The sequence below is a fragment of the Zea mays genome, chromosome 4 (assembly GCF_902167145.1).
Source record: "Zea mays cultivar B73 chromosome 4, Zm-B73-REFERENCE-NAM-5.0, whole genome shotgun sequence".
Lineage (NCBI taxonomy): Eukaryota > Viridiplantae > Streptophyta > Magnoliopsida > Poales > Poaceae > Zea > Zea mays.
Genome location: NC_050099.1, coordinates 43700860 through 43723764, shown reverse-complemented (window position 1 = coordinate 43723764; position 22905 = coordinate 43700860). Strand labels below are relative to the sequence as shown.

Genomic DNA, 22905 nt, shown 5'->3' with positions numbered 1-22905 from the left:
AGACGAATAGCACGAACTCCCCGGCGGCGAGATCGCCGAGGGGAGTGGCGCCGGCACGGATCCTTCCGGCGAGCGCCGACTCGCTCCACCCGAGCAGGTTGCGCACCAGGTTGAGCGCCCCCTCAGACTGGAAACGCTCGGGATGAACTAGCGAAGCCATGGCGACTACGACGACACAAAGTAGAAGAGCGTGAATGCAAAGAGGCGTAGAGAGCTCGAAGGCGAAAGGGCGCAGCGATTGGGAGAGAATGTGAAAGCGTAACTGCTGCACGCGGGGTGAATCCCTCTTCAAGGTAGACTCTCCCGCTCACGCCCCAAGACGCTACAGGAAATCCCGACCGACGCACACCTGACGCCCAGGCGACCCAGTCTCTGACACGGGGACCCGGGCCCACAAGTCATACAACTGGAGTGCTGGACTTCGAGTGCGGAAAAAGTGAACCGCCGCCCGTGGTACCGTGCCTCTTCATCTCCGCCGCAAGAAACAACAGCCCAGACTATGACACGGGGGCCCGGGCCCACGAGTCATACTCCTTGGGTGTCGGTTCCCGGGTGCAGAAAAAGCGTACCGCCGCACGCGCCGGTAGTGTGCTTCCTCGGGGCCGCGGCAGAAGACAGAGAAGGTGATTTTTTAAACCAATGCAGCGGTATCGAGGCGCCTCGTGCGTGGCCCGGTGAAACCACCAGGTGTGGGGGCCGCGGGTCAGTCAGCTGCGGAGACAAATATGGTAGTTGGCGTGACCGAAGGCGGGTTGACGGGTAGTACGTCAGCAGACGCATGGAAGCGGCGCGCTAATCACCAATCAGGCTATTGGCCCCACCTGCAGGCTCACATCCTCCCATGAGGTGGACCCGGGAGCCACTGTCAGTACCCTAAAACAGGGGTACCCCTTACTACCGTATGAAGACGCAGTACCCACGCGACTATCTTTAGTCGCGTGGTAAAGGAGTTGTGCGTGGGACCAGACCATGGCTCGTCCCAGCCTCGGGCGACTACTCTGGGCCAGCGACAGCTCCCGACCCCTCCACGTGGATGGTTCCGGGGCCGCCACGTGGCCGGAGAAGATGATATACTCCGAGGTATCAACAGTGAGTCCGGACCCCCAAGGAAAAGTGTCGGACCCCTGTATATATAGATTGGGCCTCTGGGTAAGGTCCAGGACCCCACGGGCGCAAACCGGACCCTTAGGATGGGGTCCGGACCCCTCCATGTGGGGTCCGGGCCACTCACGGCAGGGTCCCAGGATTCTGGGATAGAGAATGCCCAGGCCTTAATCAAGGCCAGGCGGGGGTCCAGAGCCGACACGTGTCCGAACCTTATCGTTTACGCTTCTGCTCCCCGCCCAGGCCGAGCCCCGATGCTGCCACGTGGCATGGTGCACGTGACGTAAGCCAACGGGCGGAGCCTGACGTAAGGCCTCCGGGCTACGCGGCCTCTGCATTTATTGCGGATAAGGCGCGCCGCCTGTCCATTCCACTGGCAGGCGGTGTACCGTCTCTGCATTTAATGAGCCCTGTCCATTCCGCTGACAGGCGATGTGCCGCCTCCGCATTTAATGAGACATGTCCATTCTGCCGGCAGGCGGCGACCAGTCCGTTCCGCAGGCGGCGTGCCTGTCCATTCCATTGGCAGACGGTACGCCCATACTGTTGCGTGCACTATGCTCATCATCACTCGCGCGTTACCAAGGAAGCAGCCGTCGTATACCAATACTGCGTGGACTGTGGACATCGAGGCACACAGGAGATTGCACAGGCGTTAGTTACTCCTATAATATATTCCTTCTGTTATGTTCCTAGGCCCACATGTCGGGGCTCAGCATCCTTGTATGTGCCTCACTTGAGCTATAAAAGTGAAGGCACACGACGTTACAAGACAGATTCACTCAGACTCTCAGACTCACAAGTTTATACAAGCTCACAGACTCAATACAACACACAGTGGAGTAGGATATTACGCTCCGGCGGCCTGAACCACTCTAAACTCTCGTGTCCTCGTGTGTTCTTCCACCCTTCAATAGACAGGCAAAACGCTTACGGTGTGTTTGGTTTGACTTTTGGCTTTGGCTTTTGCCCCCTAAAAGCCAAAAGCCAACCAAAGGGCTAGATCTAGGAAGCAGCTTTTTCTAAAAGTCGACTTTCTCGCAGTGCAAATCTGAAAGCACCCCTGGACCTGCTTTTAGTGGCTTTTCGGATGGAACTGTGAAACATATATCGAAGAATTTTTAGCGACTTTTAGTGGTTTACACCAAACGGTTTTTAGCTTTTTAACAGCTTACAGCCTACAGCAGCTTTTTCCATAGCTCACAGCCCACAGCAACTTTTTTTACAGCCACAGCCCAACCAAACAGACCCTTAGTCCACTCCTCATCTTAGGATTTAGGGCGCGTGCGTTCCGCCACCCGGCCGGAGAATTTCCTCTCCGACAGCGTGCGTGAGGCCGTAAGGGCATAATCGGTACAACGCTTCACGGGCCCACCTGCCAGGTCCGCCAAAATTATCCGCGACTTGTTTTGATGAACGAGCAGGCTTAAGCGACCGTTTTTGACGAGTTAAACTTGAAACGGTGTATTTTGTGGAGCGGCAAGATAGAGCGATCCGTTTTGACAAATTCCTCCGACGGAACATCCACACCCCTGGTGGCCGCATCCACCTACGGCTTCCTTTTGGTGCAGCACACCTTCATCGGGCCCTCAGCGACCGACGCCGCCTCCGACGACAGCCCCTGGAAATTGGAAGCCAAACCCAGTGGCCATCGCAAAATCTGACCGCCGGCTACTGGCCTCTCCGTGCGTGTGACTGTTCGTTTGATTTCCAATTGGAAGCTGGATCGATGGAGATCGTGGATGAGAGGAGGCGACGGCGCCCTCTCTACCGGTTATAAAGGTGGCACCGCAGATGCTCCGGTCGGACCCGGCCCACCAGTCGAAACGGAGAGAAGGGTGAAGTCCTCCAACCAAACCTGAAAACGGCGGCACGCGGGTCGACTGGAAACAATACGGACGACTAGTGGCCTACGCCCTGCGGGATGCTGTGCCGCGGCCGACGCCGTCCGGGGCTGTGGCGGTGGCCGACGGCGCTGCGGCGGCTGTCCCGGCTGGCACCGCCTGCGCCTGCGCCTGCCGACCCGGTGGTGGTTCGCGTCGACGCCAACAACGTCGCGCGCTTGGGGGCGCCCAAGCCCCGGCCGAGGCCGCGGCAGTTGCTCTCACTGCCGCCGTTCCCCGCAGGGCAGGACCCTCTCCCAGGAAGGAAGGTGGCGCCGCGACGCGTGACGGCAGTGAGCTGGGTGAAGCACTATTTCGCCGACGTGCCGCAGGAGGCCGTGCAGGCTCATTTCAACAGGAGAATGGTATCTCTCTGCTTCTGCCCCCTTTTTGGACTGGCATTCCTAACCGCCGGAGCTTTGTTTGAATGGTCAGATTTTTTTTCCAATTAGTGTTGATTATGAATTGTTGAACTACTGATGTTATCAATCCTAGTTTAATTACTCATTTCAGTTACTTGCATCAGAACTTTTTTCTTGTTTGATAATAGCAACAGAGCCTCTTTCATATGCCTTAGTGTCTTCATAGCATCAGTTGAACACATAAATTTACTGAGTTAATGTCATAGCAGCTTGCACAACCTGTAGCTGTATGCATCTTTGGTTGAGCATCTAAGATAAAACAAAAACTATTTGCTATTCAGGTTTTTTCTGAGTGCTATGACCACAAGGTTTCAGCTGACAGCATTCGAACTCAGAAGCATCATCTGAAAAAGGTGCCAGCGAAGTATTTGCTCTATAACTCTTTTTGTATGTTGTTGTTGTACTTTGTGAATAAAGTAAATATGGTCCTCAGTTGGTTGCAGATAAAACATAATGATGCTATGGAGCCTGGAATGAGGATTCACCTTCCTGTTTCAGTGGCTGAGAGTGACATAAAGAAGCGTTATGAGACCATTCCGACTGCCACACTGCATCCTAATAAAGATGAGATCGAGTACCTGAGGAGGCTAGTCATCTACAGGGTATTTTTCTCCTTTGTAGGTTGTATTGCTAATGTCGATAGCCGATATATAGACTACATTCAATAATCTACATGACTACATTAATAGAGAAATGCTATTTTCTGTGGATAATAGGCCTCTGTATATCAGCATTTTTTTGAACGTAACGGCAGGAGCTCTGTCTTTCAATTAAGAAGAATATAATTGACCTAGTTTTAAGGAAAACCGGGCCTGAAACCTATATAGAATGCACAAACAGCCCAGACAACCAAAGCCCACACACACACAACCTATCCAGAGTTATCGTTGCCGAGCTTGACCCAAGGGACAAACAACTCCGACTGCGCAAGACGGGCCACACATGGCCAAAGGAAACATCATGATGACGCCTAAATCCAAACACCGACACAGAAGGAGGAAGATCGCGGTGTGTCGTCATTGCCAAGCCTCAACACATCCCACGTGAGGAAGCTCTGATTCTTCACTAACGAGCTTGATCCTCCGCCCTGCCCCCGGCAATTACCCAAACCTCCGAAACAATCTAGCCCATGAAGAAGGGGGTTTCTTAGCTGTCATCATTACCGAGCCACATCCCCTGATGCAGTAGCTTCGACTTCATGTTGCAAAGGCCCACCTTCACCCGCAAATCAGACATCGAGAAGCGAAAGCAACCACCGAAGGCTATGCCGTGGCCAAGACAAACTTCAATGTGACGCCTTCAGGAAGGGACTAGGGAGTGACTTCGGGGACGACACTGTCGCGTGTCCGAGATGGACCGGGCTTTCGCCCAAGGAAGACAATGTTGGGGGATGCGACACCCCCAACACGGGAAGCGGTGCCCACGGGCGTCACCATCGCCGATCCTTTTGCCCAAGAAGCCCTCCAGCACCAACGTCAGGCCAAGATCCACCGTCGCCGCCGCCCTGACATCCCGCATGAACCCCTATAGAGGGACACCGACGCGCCGGCTGTTGCAGCAGCCGCAAAACTGCGTCGGCCGCCACCCCCTCCGGGTGGGCACACAGAACCGGACAACACCTTGTCGTGTGCGTCACACCGGCGCGAGCTAGAGCCAATGCGTAGCCGCCGATGGCTCTGGCACATGCGGCCACCGAAGCCAGCTGCCGCTGGGCACCCTGCCGCCACCACCACCCTGCGCCAGCTCGAGCCACTGGCCGCGCCGCCGCGGAACTGGCCCGCACATCCTCTTCGGCGCCAACAGCAGTAGCACCCACACCGCCAACACACCGCTTCACCAAAGCGAACCTCGCCAGCAACACCTGCCAAGATGCGGGGGCCACACAGCCGCTGCGCACCCACTCGACCATGCACGGAACCGGCACGAGCCACCATGGTCATGATAGAACAGGGAGGCCACGGATCCGACCTTCAACCGATTGGCGTCCCACGGGAGGTGTCGCCAGGAGAAGCCACGATGCCCACCACCGACCACGGAGCTGAGATCCGCACCAGCCCTAGCCGATCCAGCCAAGGGACAGCCATAAGAAGCTCGCGTCGATGTCGGGGACGCCTAGGCCGGACCGCACAATAGCACACCTGCCACGGGATCAGCACCGGTGACAGCCCCGGCTGCCCAGCCCACAAAACTGCGTGTCACGGGCCACCAAGCCTTACGCCAGAACAACTTCGAGGTGTTGACGCCGAGGGCCAGCACCGCCCGGCTCCGGCAGCCGTGCCCCTGCGATGAGTACCTCGCCGCCTTCGGAAAGCCGCGCTAGCGCCGAGCCAAGAACCTCCCCGACCGCCTTGGACCCGCCTAGCCGAGCAACCCCACGGGCCAGCCGTGATCCCCGCTGCCGCCATCCTGGCCGGCGGCCTGCTCCGGTGGCGGCGCAGCGGGAGAGGGGAGGGAGGGGGAGAGGGTGCAGCGGCGGCTAGGGATGCCGCCTGAGTCGCCCGTGCTGGAGGACAAGTGGGCAATGCGGGGGCCCAGACTTCTTTGCAGTGACTCTACAACTGGCCATATGTCAGTATTTTCCAACTTGGACATATAGCATTTTGAAATGGAATAAATGAACACATCAATCTGTCTGCATATCTGTTAACTACAAAAGAGCATTCATGATTTGTTAAGCTTGTACATCAATAAAGGTGTCAGCTTGTCATCATTACAGTGTTTCAGATTTTACTGCTTTTGTTTTACATGATTCAGGTTCAATGCAATAAGTTGAAGCTTTTCAATCACAGGACTCTGCTATATTGGTGCTTAACAAGCCCCCCAAAGTGCCCATGAAAGGACATTTGCCAGTACATAACAGCATGGACGTGCTTGCTGCTGCAGCACTGTCATATGGAAGCGAGGAGGGTCCAAAATTGGTGAGCTCACGAGTTGTGTTTCTGTTTGACTTTTGGTCACTGTGTAAAGATCTCTTTTCCCTGTGCCTTGTGAGCTCAGGTCCATCGACTGGACAGAGAAAGCAGCGGTCTGATTTTGATGGGCAGAACAAAAGAAAGCTTTACTCGGCTGCACTGGCTTCTCACTAGTGTAAACTTAGCTAGAACATCTTCTCAGGTAATCATCAATTCATTGATTACTGAGCCTTTGACTTAGCTGCCATATTCCATCTAAATTATTGCGATGAATTTACCTTTTCTGATTGCTGCATACTAACTAATATCTTGCATTCTTGGCATATGCAGACATGGAATAAAGCCTGTGAAGCATACGCACAGAAGTATTGGGCACTAGTCATTGGTACTCCTAAAGAAAGGGAAGGAGTTATATCTGCTCCTATCTCAAAGGTATTTAAGTATTTGCTGGTTCATTTGTTAGCTATGACTTGCAACATAAAACAATAAATGATCCCATGTAGGTTAACTTCTTATGTTCCAATCTTTTCAGTTAAATCAAATTGGGTTCCCTGATTCAGGTACTCCTTGATGACGGGAAAGCCGAACGGGTCATTCTGGCACATCCTTCTGGCATAGATGGCGCGCAAGAGGCAATAACCGAGTACCGGGTGATGGGACCAACCATTAATGGGTGCTCATGGATCGAGCTACAGCCATTGACTGGGCGGAAGCACCAGGTACCCTCATAATGTTTGGATTTTGTTTGTGTGAACACAATCCACCCTCTAGTATATGCCTTTCATTTGTTCTTAGAAACATGGAAAATAAATTCATGTCATGCTTAGGAATGGGCATTTTCAACTGTAAGCATCAACCTGTTCTGTTTGCTCTGGGTTGCAGCTCCGAGTCCACTGTGCTGAAGCCCTAGGCACTCCCATTGTCGGGGATTACAAATACGGTTGGTTTGTGCACCAAACGTGGAAGCAAAATCCCCAGCCTGACTTCGAACCGTTCACTGGAGAGCCATACAAGCTGAGGCGGCCAGAAGGCTTGGAGATTCAGAAGGGCAGTGTCCTCTCAAAAGTCCCTTTACTACACCTGCATTGCCGGGAGATGGTCATCCCCAACATTGCAAAGTTCCTGAGCAGCACTGGAGGATGGCACGAAAACGGCACCCCATGGGCCAAGGAGAAGCCCAACCTCCTAAGATTCGTCGCGCCAATGCCTCCGCACATGAAAATCAGTTGGAACATCATGTCTTCATACCTGGTGTAATTTCTGTATTTTTTTTCTTCCATACTTCTCTAGCTTCTCATGTTAACCCCAAGTTCCATAGAGTGATTTGTTTGTTCAAGATTCTGAGATTGTAGCCACCATTTCTGAATCAATGCAGAAAACTACATTTTCTGAATCAATGCACATCTCATCGTCTCCACTCCACGGCTCAGTGGTGACTGGTGAAGCTGTCAAACCTTGCTGTCTACTGATGTTGAGAACTTGATCTTCAGCAGATACACAAAATGCTGCGATGACGATAAAGAAGATCATAGCCATTTAGATTTTTGAGAGATGTGATAAACAATGGTCCAATATATAATCCCAGTTAAACAGTAAATGTTCTTAGGCATATCTGCCTGCTGCCCAGAAAATTCCAATCGCAGAATGGGATTGCGACTACTGAACCTTCAGTCACAGGCATATCTGGAACTCTGAATTTCAGTGTGATACATCCAGTGATGATTTACGCCTGACGGAAAGTGAACAGTTCCCATGGCAAACTGACAGACCTACATTCCAGAAGGACCAGAAAGGGCTCTCATGGCATCTCAGGTTGCAAAATAAATTCCATCTTGTTGTATGGACACAACGATGAATTTCTGAGGTTAGGTGAACATATGCAACCACACATGAGACTCACGAACCAGAACACCAAACTACAAACGAGTAAAACTCTCAATGTCCAACCGCACCATAGCACCAGATCATGAACCAGCCCAGCGACCAAAGCCGATGCACAGGGGAGCATTACATTAATCAATCGCGAAGTCACATAGAATACATCTCTTACTCTGTTAAAGTGACTACTCAAATGAATCTCACAAGAAAAATGGTCAATGGTACAGTAATAAGATAGTAACACAATTCCGCGGCGACAAGAGATCAAGAACTCTCACACAAATAGTACATGAACCACAAAATAAAAAACAGGGCGACGATGGCCAACGCCGTCCTCTTGAACTCTAGTTGTAGTACATAAGCTGCTGGGCTGATGACTGGTTCGGGTAGCCATCGTAGAGGGCCTGAGAACCAGCAGCAGCAAGAAGACCTGCAGAAACCTGACCCGCGAGACCATGCTGGCCAGCAATCTGCCCTGCTGCAGCCTGGCTTAAGGCAAGCTGCCTCTGGTAAGCAAGAAGTTCGGCTGCTGTGAAACCTTGTGGGACACCTGACATTGCTACAGCAGGCTGGTATGAAGCAACTGGAGGGGGTAGGGGCTTGGAGGTGGTGCCAGGTGGAGTTGGCTTGTTTCCCCATGAGCACTACAAAAGAAGAGGACAGTTAAAACCATTAGAACAATTACATAAAGGATCACGTAAGCAGGAGGGCGTTTAATGCTTCAGATCTTACCTTAATTGATTTCCCACGGACTACCAATCCATTGGCCATCTGAATAGCTAATGCTGCTTCCCCATGGGTGCTATATCTCACAAATCCAAACCCCTTATCCTGTTGAACACGGATTTCCTCGATTGCCCCGACCCCCAAGTTATAGAAGTGGCGGTGAAGCTCATCCCGATTAACCTGGCCAGTTAAGTGAAAGATGAATCATAGGTGCCACAGTCTCTGTAGTCTCTAGAGAGCTAGGAAAATGTAATGATCACTCTAATTTCAGTAGGCACTAGTAACAGTGGCAAAGTCTGGAAAGCTAGAACAAATTGGGACGATGGACATGGTTAAGCAGTAATTTGGTTCTACCTCATGTCCAAGGTTGCCAACATATACAGTAGTACAATCAGGATTGTTCTCTGGGTTCTCTTTACTTCCTGCATCCTGGCTTGCATCTGTTGCTGCAGAATATAATCAACGAAGCAGCAAAATCAGCAGCAAGGAAGATCCTTATTGGCTCAAATCGTTAGCACTAATTATGTGGCATGTTCTTGATCTCATGCCAATAATTCAAATGTTCAATATAAACATGGTATGGTTGATAACCTTAAAAAGAAAACAGTTCTTTTTCTGGTCATAAAATCATTCAAAAACACTAACCTGAATTGGTGGAGCTACCATTTGTTAGTACAACTGCATTATGATTGTCAGTTTCTGGTTTCTCTTCTGAATTGGTCTTTGTTGCCCAATTGCACCTTATTTGTCTGCTTCCAAGCCATTTTCCTACAAATTGGTTTCCAAAATTCAGAAGTTGCAGCAGCATAATATCAAGTATACTACTACAGACAGGAAAAAATAGTGAATATTATCATAGGCACTGATAGCATGCTTACCAGTCATTTCAGTTATAGCAGTTTCAGCTTCCTGCACCAGCGAATAGAATAGTACAAGTAAGCAAGTGTAACACTGATGGAAATGCCAGTTGATGCTCAAACTTCATGTGCATGGTATATGAAATACAAACTAACACATTACAGTTGGAATTTTAACTATGGATGACAAAAGGAGACGAATGAAGTTCAATCAGGTGCACAATCAATGAAGTATCACAAGAACATTTTAGAATTTAGAAAGTAATGAGAAAATAACATTATAAATGGTGATAGTCCTGCAAAAAGCAAGGAAGCAAAATCCGAGTTGTCCATGCCTGTTGATTACGGAAGGAGACAAAACCATAACCCCTGGAACGTCCAGTTTTGTTGTCCCACATGACTCGAGCATCACTGCACATAAATGACACAAATGAAAAATCTGAAAGGCTACAAACAAACGAAAAATGGTAGAAGCTAAGAGAAGTTTTAGAGTATATTTGATAGTTTAGATATTATATATTGTAAACAGTCATATGTGTTGAAGTATATTTGGTAGTTTAGATATTGTGTATCGTAGACTATCATATGTATCCGTGAGTTGCTTTGCCTCCCAAGTCTTGTATTCTATATAATATGTTCAACGGCTCAATGCAATACATCCATCTAATTACACCAATCCCATTCTCCTCCATGGTATCACGAGTCTAGGTTTAGAACCTAACTCTAGCTGCCACAGCTTCTGTAAACCCTGAATAATGCCCTAAGAAGCTTTAGCTAGCTTTTATTATTTTAAGAATAATAATAAAGTCTATTTGAACCCATATTTTAATATCTTTCAAAGATTTTGTTTTTCCTTACCTTTAAAGTTGCTTCCCCTAAAATGAATATGTTTTATAATAAATATTTAATAAAATAATTCTTATATGAACTAAGTTATCCCTTGATGAATTATATAAGTATTCTATGAGGATATATGTTAGAGCATCTTTTAATAGAGATCATACAATATAAACTATTTCCCTTATATTAAATGTGTGGGAGTTATACATTTAAAGGCAATTGCTTAAATAGAATAATAAATAAATAAAATAATATCAATATTGCATATCATGCGGAGTTTTTGATTGTGCAATCAAATTTTGAACTTGAACCCTAAATCAAATATAAATTTGAATTCAAATTTGGAATGAAAATTTTAAATAGAAAAGAAAACAGAAAAAGAAAAGAAAAGACAAGACAAAAGAAAACTTAACTGGGCCGAGACCCTCACTTCCAGCCCATGTTCACTTTGCCACCACCAGCCCAAATCAGGCCACTCGGCGCTAACAGGTGGGGCCGGGATGTCAGACCCTCGTATCGCCACCTGGGATGCACTTGGTCGCTGACGCGTATGCCCCACCGTGCAGCCCCAGCGCTCCGTTCGGATCTCCGCGCGCGCTCCTCTGCCCGCACTGACTGGTAGGGCCCAGTGGCCAGACACCAACCCTCGCGCGCGCCTACCATCGTTAACGAGTGGGGCCGCCAGGTCGGACTCATCCCGTTCGTGGAGTCGTTGCAGAGCACCGGGAAACCTAGCAACAACCGCGGCGATTTCCGCTATCCTCGACCACTGCAGGTGTTTCTCGAGCATATAAGACGACCCTCGTGCCCCTATTTATTCCCCGGTTATCCAGGTCCATACCCCACACCGAGAAGCACCCACCACAGGCCGCCGCGGAGAAAATCTGGCCGTCGTTGTGGTCGCGTGCCTACGTCGTCGATAGGGATTCATTGACGGGTCCGGGAGCTTCACCGCACCTACAGGATTGTGCTCGAGGACTGCGCGGGCGTGGAGCCGCACTGGTGCTCGATGAATTGCTCATCGGAGTAAGCACCCCCACAGATCCGCACCTCCCCGAGGAGAACCCCGCCATCGCCTTAACCACCGGTAAGGGTGTGCTTCCCCGTTTCGCCATGGCCTACTCTTCATATTACGCGCGCTGGCAACCGGGATTATGGGTCAGGGCGCCAACTCGGCCATCTCCGGCGAACCCGCTGCCGCGGCCTCGGCACGCCATCGCCTAGTGCCGTCGGTAGGGGGAAGAGGGCCGGAACCGTTGATCCGGTGGGCAACGATGTCGATTTGATCGGCTAGTTACTTGGTTTGTGACTGATCGATTGTAATCGGGCGGCTTCGGGAGGATTTCTGGTATTTAAAATCTCCACCATTGGAATCTGATCTAGCGATCAGTAATGCGTACCGGTTCATCATGTGGACCTATCTAATCGTGACCTTCGGACAGAAATCCAACGGCTCAAGACTGAGGATACCGCTTCGCGCGCAACAGTTTGCAAAAGAAACCCCAAAGTTTTTGAAATCAGCCCGCAGTCTACAGCCTGTGTAAAATAAATATCGTGAGGACCCTAGTATTTGCAATAAGACCCCTGGAGTCTATTTTAAGTGCAAAATAAATAATGAAATACCCAAAAAAATATTTAACCCATAACTTTTGTGTCTTAACTCCGATTCGACCTGTTTAAGTTGCGTTAGTTTTGTAATAAAATTGCCTACATATTTTCAAACATTATTTTGGCATATCACATATTTTATAGCTCGATATTTATTTAACCTATGATTAGTAGATTATTCTTGCTTAATCTATTCATAATTATAAACTAATTAAAATATAACCTATAATCAAGTTATAACTTAAATTAAAGTTGAATCAGCTATGTCCTTGTAAACTTTTCTCGCATGATTCATATTAATTAACATAGAATGTATATCACCTACAAACTCCAGAAAACCATAGCTTTTCAACCATAACTCCGAATTTAGTGGTTCTCAAACCTACGATCTCGTAATGGCGCGTAGAATATTCTTACGTTGTTTGTTCTCATGTTTGGTGTACCGTTATTTTTATGTACTCCTTGTCTATTTCTATGTATTGCTACGAGTAGCAGCGAGGTCACGAGAAACCCGAAGACCAACTTGGTAAAGTACCTGGAATCTCAAGTCAAAGGCAAGTTATGCCCTTGATCACTCTTTTTTACCAAATAATGTTCTTATTAATCATTGTGACATGCTCAGGTTAATTTGATGGGACCTAATAGGTTTCCCTAGTATTGTTTATCCCACACCTTGCAAACAAATGAACTATTGGGTAGTTCGCTATTGCTCTACCTGGTTTTGGGATTAATGTTATATCTGAATTACGATCATGTTCCATTAATACTGTTGGTTTATTTAATGTTCATGATAAGATTACGGTGTTAATTGGAACATGGAGCTTAACTTGAGATAACAGTGCTTCCACAAGGGTAGAATGGGACACCCTTGGCCAAGTAATTAGGAAAGCTAGAAGAGAGACTACCTTACCTGAAAGGGACAAGCGGAGAGGCGTCGCTGCAGAGTATAGGGAGGTTCTCGGGTCGGACTGTCTATTTAGCTTTCCGAAAGAGGGATTCCTATGCTTCCTTCTTCCTGAATCCGTAGCGGGTTTTCTCGAACTAGTGAAACTTTGAAAAGGCCTCGTAGTGCTACTCTGCCTCGTTTCCTTGGTAGAGATGAATGGGAAGTCACGATCCCTTGGCAAATGGGTAACATGACTTGTGGGTAAAGATGTGCAACCTCTGCAGAGTGTAAAACTGGTATATCAGCCGTGCTCACGGTCATGAGCGACTCAGGACTCGCAAGATTAACATATGGAATTAAACTTAATCTGTCATATGCATTGCATTGTGGGTTTTATTATTAATTGTGATCTTTTATTTAATTGGGATGATATCTACTTACACTTAGTAACTGCTAATAAAATTTTGACCAACTTTAAAAGCAATGCTCAGCATTAACCATCTTCCTTGGTAAGCCTTACACTTCACATGAGCCCCACCGTAAGTAAGCCCATGCACATTATTCCCCATAACTTGTTGAGCGATGAACGTATGTGAGCTCACCCTTATTGTACTCACATTCCCCAGGTCAAGGACAGGTACCACAAGATAAGGAGCATGAAGGATGTCGCGATGAGTTCGTGAGAGGTCTAGGCCGTCGTCTCCCAGCCAACTATGGTTGCGGAGAATCGTTGTCTTCGTATGATGTAATTATTTAGTTATTTTGTACATAACTCCTATTATATAGTAAAGATGTGACATTCGTTTCTGTACCATGAGTCATCATATGTGTGAGACTTGATCTTAGCACACATTTGAGATGCACCCGAGTTCGCCCTTAAATCCGGGTGTGACAGCTTCCGCACCACGCTCCCCCGAAGAGAGATCGATCTCCGACGAGGGCAACGACACCCCATTAGGTGATGGATCCTATTAATCCTGATGTCGTCGTCATCAAGAAGCAGATCGAGCCTTCTCACGATGTTGTGCCACCTCGTCGACCTCTAGGCACTCGACGTGGAGGACGTTGGGTGTTGCCCCATCCCGTCATCAAGAAGCAGATCGAGCCTTCTCACAACGTCGTGCCACCTCGTCGACCTTTACGCACTCGATGTGGAGGACGTTGGGTGTTGCCCCATCCCGTGCCGCCGTGGTGGTGGCCTAGCCAGGTCGACCAATTGCACCGCCGTGGTGGCGGTGGCTGGTCCCAACACCGAGGCACCATGTTGGCACCCAACCAATCTACGCCATCCTCGCGCGACCTTGACCCACCGTGCGCCTCATACCGCTCTGCCCCGCCTTGTCTGACTCTGGCAGCTCGCGTCGCCACCTAGGACGAGCCGCATTGAGCCACATCGTCGCATGTTGTTGCTGTCTGGTCGGGTACACCCGATACCCTATTGTTGTATCTTCTTTTGTTTGATTGATCACTGATCCAGATTGAGTCACCCATTGTTTATCAACCTCGCGCTACTAAGTATGTTGCACATCTTCTCCAAGTAACAGGGTTGCTATTATGTTGCCTCGCCGAGGCTGCAATAACGCCATCATGCATCCGCTCCACCGTTGCATCTACATCACCCTCCCCTGTGCATCGACGACCATGTTGAGCAATCTTTGTTGCACCCTCCATAATTCCATATGAACACAGTCTTTATCCTGCTGATCAGATCTTCATCATCGACTTGGAGCGCTACCTATGAGCGCGAGGTCGCCGCTGCCCTTGCACGTGAGGTCGTCGCTGCTCATCTACCGCCACCACCACACCTTGTGTGCGGACTGCTCACTCTAGAGCATCCTCTTTCACTTGGATTGCTCGTCTTTGGGTTCGACAAGTCCGCTCCCACACTGCTTCTTCGTCCAACACAACCACATCATCAGCGACACCCTCTTGTCACCACCTACTTCGTCTACTTCGACAACCGCATGTTGCGTCGACACCTTCTACACCCCACCATTCCGTGCACCACAATTGTATTCCCATACCTTCTTTGTTAGGGCCTCAAACGTTGATGCATGGTTGGGGCCCTCTATCTTGTACGTCCGGTATTAGCAACATCGGCACATGCTTTCATCGCCGACACATGGCTGGGTCTAGCAAATCTAGCCCATGCCTCGACTCATGCGACTTGACTGCATCAATTTTGGCATCGACCCTCCTATTCCCACCCTCGATTACATCACCGCCATTCTTCTATACCCACGACGGCCTTGATTGTGTCGACTTTAGGCATTGCCCCCTTCCACGACGACTACCTCGACGTGTCTCCGTCATCGCCATGGCACCTCTTGTGCGCCTACAACCCTAATAACACGGCAACCCAACCACAACTGCATCAACCTCGGCTATCTTCCGCATGGCTTGTGCACCCTTACACTCAACTACCTCAACATCGACACACCGGGCTATCATCCACATGAGCTCCTTGTTGGTTTCTACTCTAGTCTCATCATCTGCATTGTGGCATCACTACGAGTGCAGGGGAATGTTAGCCTTTGGCTCTTCTCCATTCTGAGGGTCTGTGATGCTCCCGCCACGACTGCGGCAAGATGTTAGAGTATTAGTAGTTTAGATATTATGTATCATAGGCTGTCATATATGTTAGAGTATATTTGATAGTATAGATATTATGTATAATAGGTTGTCATATGTATCTATGGGTTGCCTTGCCACCCAAGTTTTGTACTCTATATAAACTACCCAATGGCTCAATGTAATATATCCATCCAATTATACCAATTCCATTCTCCTTGAAGTTATAGTGTCCAAACTCTTGCCATACTAAATTCAATAGCACAAGAAATAGATAGGTTTGAGATAGCATATTGCGAGATTTGAATAACAAGTCAATATTTGAAAGCATCGGCTGCAGGTCAAGCTCATCATAGATGCCATCACAATACAAAGAACTAAGGACTTACGAACAAGAAGGATATGCTGAGAAACAGGCATAAAGAGTTGCATCATTCACTTCAGAACTTAAATCACCAACAAAAATATGGAAATGCCCTGGAAATAATTCAATGGGCACGGTTAACCAAACAAGGAGTATGATATGAAAAGAAAGAGACAGCAAGAATATATATATATATATATATATATATATATATATATATATATATATATATATTAGAATATCTCACCCGACGTATCCTCCCTCTGTGTACTTGCGTATGCCCAGTTCACCTTGATTGCTTGTCCATATCTGTGTAAGGATTGCGACGATAAAGAATACCAGAATTTAAATCTTTGAAATTTGTGTTGTTCATAGTAGTATAACAGAACTTACATGTGACGGCCATGAAGGGTCATGATTGCTAGAGCAGCAGACCTTCTATCATAGTAGTCCACAAACCCAAAGGATGACTGCGGAAAGAGGTTAATGTCATCAGATAAATGCAATTGACTCAAAACAGTATATATGCCGTGAACTCATCAGCCTGAGAAAAAGATCATGAGACTTCTACACAGAAGCATAAAGCATACTGGAAAAATTTACCATCAAGTTACAACTATGTGCTGACACAGTAACACACCAAGAAAAAAATAGAATATCAAGAAATGGTGTTTCTCTAGCATTCATAAAACCTTGGGATCAACACATAAGCACATGTGCCTTCAGAAAAGTTGGAGGACTATTTAAATACAATAATTTCTAATGCAATCACTTGTACTCAAAATCTTAAACATTGACTGCAGCAGTTCACCTTCTCTTTCCGTATGAGCTTGCATCTTTCCACAAGGCCAGCACTCTGGAAAACTTCAATCAAAAGGCTCTCCGTGACATTAGGGTTCACGTTTCCAACATACCTATTCAGCATATCATCATGACTTAAAATCATACTTTGGGAAAAGAAGATAACTACATAAAACTTCAAGATAGATACCATAAGACTATCTTTAGACTATGCAACTACAATTAGCTACAGATTTTAGCACCAGCATAAATGTGAAACTATGCATTACCTAAATTTGATTTCCGTTACCTTCTAAACCTCCAGGTTTTTATTTTTTAAAAAAAACAACATAGTTGCACAGATAAAAAGGGAAAAAGGCAAAGTAAGCTATCAATCACATATGAAAGTGAAAACAGAGAAGAACACCGAAAGCACTCACACACTGCGACAAGTGGAAGGATCAAAGCCAGGTGGAAGATTGCCATTGGAAATAGGTTCCATCTGCAAAATATAAAATATAGAAGAAAATAAAAAACAATTTACTTACTGCAAAACAAGCTAATGACAAGCAAATCAAAATAAAGTATAATTTGTGTAAAGGGAGTATAAACCCAGTTCCTCTAGCCATATTGTATCCCATTCGACATAGAATCTGTGATTGCATACAATTACTACCAAACATCTCTCCCCACTGGCACAATGTGATTTGCATAAGCAGCAATGCCATTTGTTTTCGTTCCTTAGCTTAAGGAACAAAGGTCAGTGTACAACTAACTATCAAAAATAATATAATCCAATTAACACACTTCATAAAGCTGGAGTTATAAATAGTACAGGCTATATAGAGACTAAAAAGCAGCAACTCATTATTCCTGTAAAATAAAAATACCAATAAATGCACTAAAACCACACCCCAAACAATGGTTTGCGGGGCAACCTAAGCAGAATGCTCGAACTCAATGCACACAACATTCTAGATACGACCAGATCAGATCATCAGTGTGTGTTACCACCCAATCCACAGCCGATACAAATGACATATGGGGAACAGGATGTAGACCATGGTGGTACGGTGCAAGCAAAGACAAGAAAGGGAGAACAAAAGAAAAAATATTTTATCTTTAGCTAAAAGCATGAAGGGAGTGAGAACCTAATCCTTTCTATCCATTTTGGCTCATTAGTAGTAACTGTCCTCCGAGCAATCACATCCAAACGTCTTCCTTTATTAACAAACTTTGTTCCAAGTCGCAACAACGATAGAGCCACTAGCACAAGCATCTTGTACGCGACCAGAAACGTAACACAAACAATAGAGCAGACAAACTTGTGCAGCAACAGCGCTTTCTCCAATTCCACCAAAAAGAATGAGCTAGAAGAAATCCAATCTATCAAGCTGCAACTTGTGCTGCTGCTAGCCCGCCACCAAAAAAAAATGTACAGTGAACCAGCGAGGCAGCCTAGGAAAAATGCTCAAAGCAAAGAAAACAATCTCCCACGCTCACAAGCAGATCGGCGCGCATTACTGCAGCCCAGTGCGCTCGCAGACCAGCAGATCGAGAGGCGAGGATCCGGGGGGACGACCTGGGTCATGGCCGCGGCTGCCGCGGCGGCGAGGACGCCGGACTGGTACTGATGTTGCTGCTGCTGCTGCTGCAGCGCCTGCTGCATCAGGAGCGCCTGCTGCTGCTGCTGCTGCCGGAGCCTGTGCTGCTGCTGGTGGTGGCTGCCCCCGGTGCCGTTCATCTCCTCCAGCTCCTCCTCCGGCGAGGCGAGGACCAGATCGGAACCCCGGGGAGGACAGAGCCCACGCACGAATCGATCCACGGATCGGCGGACTGGACTGAGCAAATCGATGGATTCGGGGGCGAATTCCTCGCCGGGGATCGAGCAGGGGAATGCAGGAAGAGAAGGTGATATTTTTTCCTCCTCTGTTTTTTCTCCTCGTCCTCGCGCACCCCTATCGAGATTAGGAAGGGGAGGGGTAGGAAGGGGATTTTTCAACCCGTGACTAGGTGACGTGGAGCTTTCCGTGTGGCTGCTGTGGGTCACTGGCAAGTGGGACCGGGGCTATTGCTGCCTGCAAACTGCTCGCTCAGGCTCGGGGCCGCCGCTACGAATTTGGATAAGGATTTTGCTAACCGTGTGCCTTTTTTGCCCAAATGTCATTCCTGTTTTGACAGCTAGTCCCTATTTTTCTAAGTTATTTCTATTTTTTAGAAAAAAATAACTAATTTCTCATGAAAAGTAGAAATTTTTAGGAAAATAAGGTTCTCAAACTACCCTAAATCAAGGACTTCAATGAATGAACTTTAAAGGATTAAAATCCTATAGAAAATTTTCCTATGTGGCTCTTTGAAATAAATAATTGGCTTCCTACAAATTCTATACAATTCCTATGAAATGGAAATTTTCGAGGTCTAATCTCTTGGAAATTTTCCTATGAAATTACAAATGTAGGGCTCCTTTGGAATTTAGGAATTGGAAAATACAGGAATAGGAAAATGTAGAAAGAATGTAGGAGTGCATGTGTAAAATAGAGGATTGTAAAATGTTGTAATTATAAGTGGTGAGTTGTTTGGTTGGGCAGAGGATTGGAAAAAGAGCTATTGTTGGATGTTTATTTTCCTGCGTTTTGCATAGGAAATAGATGACAAATGATTTTTTTCCCTCCAAATTCCTAAGGCTCAATACTACAATCTAAGAACATCTCCAAGAGCTCTACAGAAAATGGCTCCTGAAAATTAAATTTAAGGGATATCTAAAAATTAGTGGGGTAGATTTTAATCATTTCTCAAACAGATCCCTTAAGGGCTTGTTCGGTTCTACCCCAATCCATATGGATTGAGGGGGATCGAGAGGGTTTCAATCCCTAATAAGTCAAAATCTCTTTCAATCCGTATCAATCCCCTCCAATCCATATGGATTGAAAATAAACGAACAAACCCTAAAGCGACGGATTGTTTATGGGGAGCTCAAAAAATCCCTCATTTGTAACTATAGATGAGAGAGTTTTAAGGGCTATAAAAAGTTGGGAGCACTTTAGGGGAATTGTTGGAGACACGTTTTTGTGTGTTTTTTTAAAAAACTTGATTTAGGAGAGACTTAGCTCTTGGAGATGCTCTAAGGGGTCTTTTGGATTACAGGAATATAAAAGTATAGAAATAGGAAAATATAGGAATTGGATACAGCAGCGGTTGCAAAACTTAGGATTCAAAAATATAGGAATTTTGTATAGAAAGTTGTTTGAATGAGTCATAGGAAAAATACAGGAATCTAAGAATAGAATATATCTTTTATTAATTAAACTGCTACTCTTTTTTCTGCATTATGCGTTCACATGCATCATGAGAAAGAATTCCTTGTACTTCGTGCACAGGAAATTTATAGAGAGGTTTCCGTAGATGTTAAAATTCCCATGGAATTGTACACATATATGTAGGGGTGTAAACGGATATCCAAACTGTTAGAACAAATTTAATATTTTAAAATAAATATGTATGAAATTTTATGCTAATCTCTTCTTATGTTATGAAGCACATTATTGTAAATAAGAATAAAATTTTGTATAAATTATTTCATACATTATTTACTCCATACAACAAAAAAGGTAAAAAAATATCAGTATCCATATTCGATTTGTATCCGAAATTTATATTTATTATTTGAGAAGATATATGATAGATTTTAGGTTTACCTTTCATGAATCTTTACAAGCTCAATACTAAAAACAAGAATATAAATTTGCATAGCAGATTCTATATTCTATTAATTCACAATCAAAGAAAAAAGACCAAAAAACTGATATCTGAATAAGTATCCGTTTACACCCCTACATATATGGAGAGATTCCTATGAACATGAAATGCATAATTCCTATGAACCAAATGCAAGGATAGAAAATTTTTTCATACGAGGGCTTGTTCGATTAGTTCTCAATCCATATGTGTTGACGCCTTTTCAGAGCGCCAAACACTCAACAAGAACCGTGGCGGTGCTCTCTGGTCAGGCGCGGACGGTCCGCGGCCTGGGGCCGGACAGTCCGCGACCTGGCGCAGGGGCTAGGTTTCTCTGCCTGACGGCCGGACGGTCCGCGCCTTGGGGGCCGGACGGTCCGCGCGTACGCAGAGGCGGCAGAAGTCGTCGGCGGCGGCCTGGATCTCGCTCCCGGGAGGGACCCTGTCGGGGAGGAGAGATCCTAGGTGATGTCTAGGCTCGGCAGGCCGACCTAGACTCTTCTAATCGGTGTAGAGTCGAAGAGAAGCGAGAATTTGGAGATCGAGAGGCTAAACCTAAACTAGACTAGAACTACTCCTAGGATAAAATGCGAAATAGAAGTGTTGTTAATTCGATTGATGATGATTAATCGGCTGTAATCCTCTGCTTTTATAGAGGAGGGGGGCTGGACCCGTTACCAACAAAACTCGGAGCAAATCCCGCGATTTTCGCTAACAAACACAGCGAAAAACTCGGAACCCTAATCTTTTTTGTTCTGCGCGTGCGCGGACCGTCCGGCCCACAGACGCGGACCGTCCGGACCGCGGACCGTCCGGCCTCAAGGCCGGACTGTCCGCACCTCAATTTGGTGCCCATTATATGCCCCCTGCCTTTTGGTGGAGCTGAGCAAACCAAAAGCAAATAACTCGATGTGATTACATCGGTTCTCTTAGGCATCTTGCCACATACTAGGATGGTACTGCTTAAGGAAACGCTCATTCAAGGCTTTGGGTAAATCTTTGCCTTGTAATGTTTGCAATAAATAGGCGTTACCAGACATTACCTGTTTTACTCTATATGGACCCTCCCAGCTTGGCGACCATTTCCCAAACTTTCGGTCTTTACTCCTTAGAGGCAGGATGGTCTTCCACACCAGGTCCCTTACTTGAAATGACTTTGCTTTGACCTTCTTGTTGTAGGCCCTGGCTACTTTGATCTTGTCCTTTTCTATTGCTCCCAAAGCTATCACCCTCTTGTCGGTCACCTCATCAATATTATCCATCATTGAATTATAATAATCCATGACGGTTAGATCATTTTGTCTGGCGAACCTGACAGCATTCAAGCTTATTTCCACAGGCAACACTGCTTCCTGCCCATATACAAGCTCAAAAGGAGACACTTTAGTAGCACTATGTTTAGATATTCTGTGAGCCCATAAAGCTTCGGACAAAATCTTATGCCAATACTTAGGATTATCAGATATCTTCTTTTTTATCAAGTTAATCAATGTCCTATTACTAGACTCGGCCTGTCCATTGGCCTGAGCATAATATGAAGATGAATTAAGCAACTTAATTCTATATAATTCAGCAAATTCACGTACCTCCTTTGACATAAAAAGAAGTCTCTTGATCTGTAGTCAAGGTCTGGGGAATGCCGAATCTATGAATAATATGCTCAGTTATGAACTCAATTACCTCCTTGTGTGTCATGTTCTTCAGAGCGACGGCTTCAGTCCATTTGGTGAAATAGTCAGTGGCAACTAACACGAACCGATGCCCCTTTGATGATGAAGGATGAATTTCTCCAATAAAGTCTAATCCCCATCCTCTGAACGACCAAGGTTTGATGATAGGATGTAATTCGGCTGCAGGGACCAACTGTAGGTCGCCGAATTTTTGACACACTTGGCAACCCTTGTAGTACTTGAAACAATCAGCTATCATGTTAGGCCAATAAAAACCAGACCTTCGCAACAACCATTTCATCTTTGGAGCCGATTGGTGGGTACCACAAATTCCTTCATGTACTTCGGCCATGGCCAATATAGCATCATCTGGGCCCAAGCACTTAAGCAGGACGTCGTTGACTGTTCGGCGGTAGAGTTCATCACTCATCAAGACATACTTGAAAGCTGTTCGTCGAATGTTCTTATCTGTCCTGATATTGGGATTTCGTAAATAATTAAGTATAGGTGTCCTCCAATCACTTGCATCGGCTTCATTATCAGCCAAATCAATTAAGAGAACATTTCTGGTAACCTCGGACGGTCCGGCGTCTCGACGCGGACGGTCCGCGACCTGGGGAATTGGCCCTGCACCGGTTATCAGATTTTCAGTGTTGTGAAATCTCCCTC

At 46.6% G+C, this 22905-nt stretch overlaps 2 protein-coding genes across 4 annotated transcripts; one reads left to right on the top strand and one right to left on the bottom strand.

Annotated features, from left to right (window-relative positions):
* Positions 1 to 2546: 2546 nt before the first annotated feature.
* LOC100381582 (RNA pseudouridine synthase 3 mitochondrial) lies at positions 2547 to 7743 on the top strand. Of its 3 annotated transcripts, none has more exons than XM_020551629.3 (8): positions 2547 to 3352; positions 3691 to 3773; positions 3843 to 4011; positions 6199 to 6327; positions 6407 to 6523; positions 6652 to 6753; positions 6882 to 7040; positions 7204 to 7733. In XM_020551629.3, the coding sequence occupies exons 1-8, from the start codon at positions 3029 to 3031 to the stop codon at positions 7576 to 7578; spliced, it is 1458 nt and encodes a 485-aa protein (XP_020407218.1). In that variant the 5' UTR covers positions 2547 to 3028; the 3' UTR covers positions 7579 to 7733. The 3 variants fall into 3 exon arrangements, with proteins under 3 accessions (XP_020407218.1, NP_001305162.1, NP_001399033.1); NM_001318233.2 differs by having other exon boundaries at positions 2655 to 3352; positions 3691 to 3762; positions 3853 to 4011; positions 7204 to 7743; NM_001412104.1 differs by having other exon boundaries at positions 2655 to 3352; positions 3691 to 3762; positions 7204 to 7743.
* Positions 7744 to 8289: 546 nt separating this feature from the next.
* LOC100282356 (uncharacterized) lies at positions 8290 to 18800 on the bottom strand. The gene is made up of 12 exons (NM_001155268.2): positions 18414 to 18800; positions 17272 to 17333; positions 16863 to 16965; positions 16445 to 16521; positions 16299 to 16360; positions 16077 to 16164; positions 10118 to 10193; positions 9804 to 9834; positions 9571 to 9693; positions 9280 to 9371; positions 8932 to 9105; positions 8290 to 8843 (listed from the first exon to the last, which is right to left on the bottom strand). The coding sequence occupies exons 1-12, from the start codon at positions 18573 to 18575 to the stop codon at positions 8544 to 8546; spliced, it is 1350 nt and encodes a 449-aa protein (NP_001148740.1). The 5' UTR covers positions 18576 to 18800; the 3' UTR covers positions 8290 to 8543.
* Positions 18801 to 22905: the final 4105 nt, after the last annotated feature.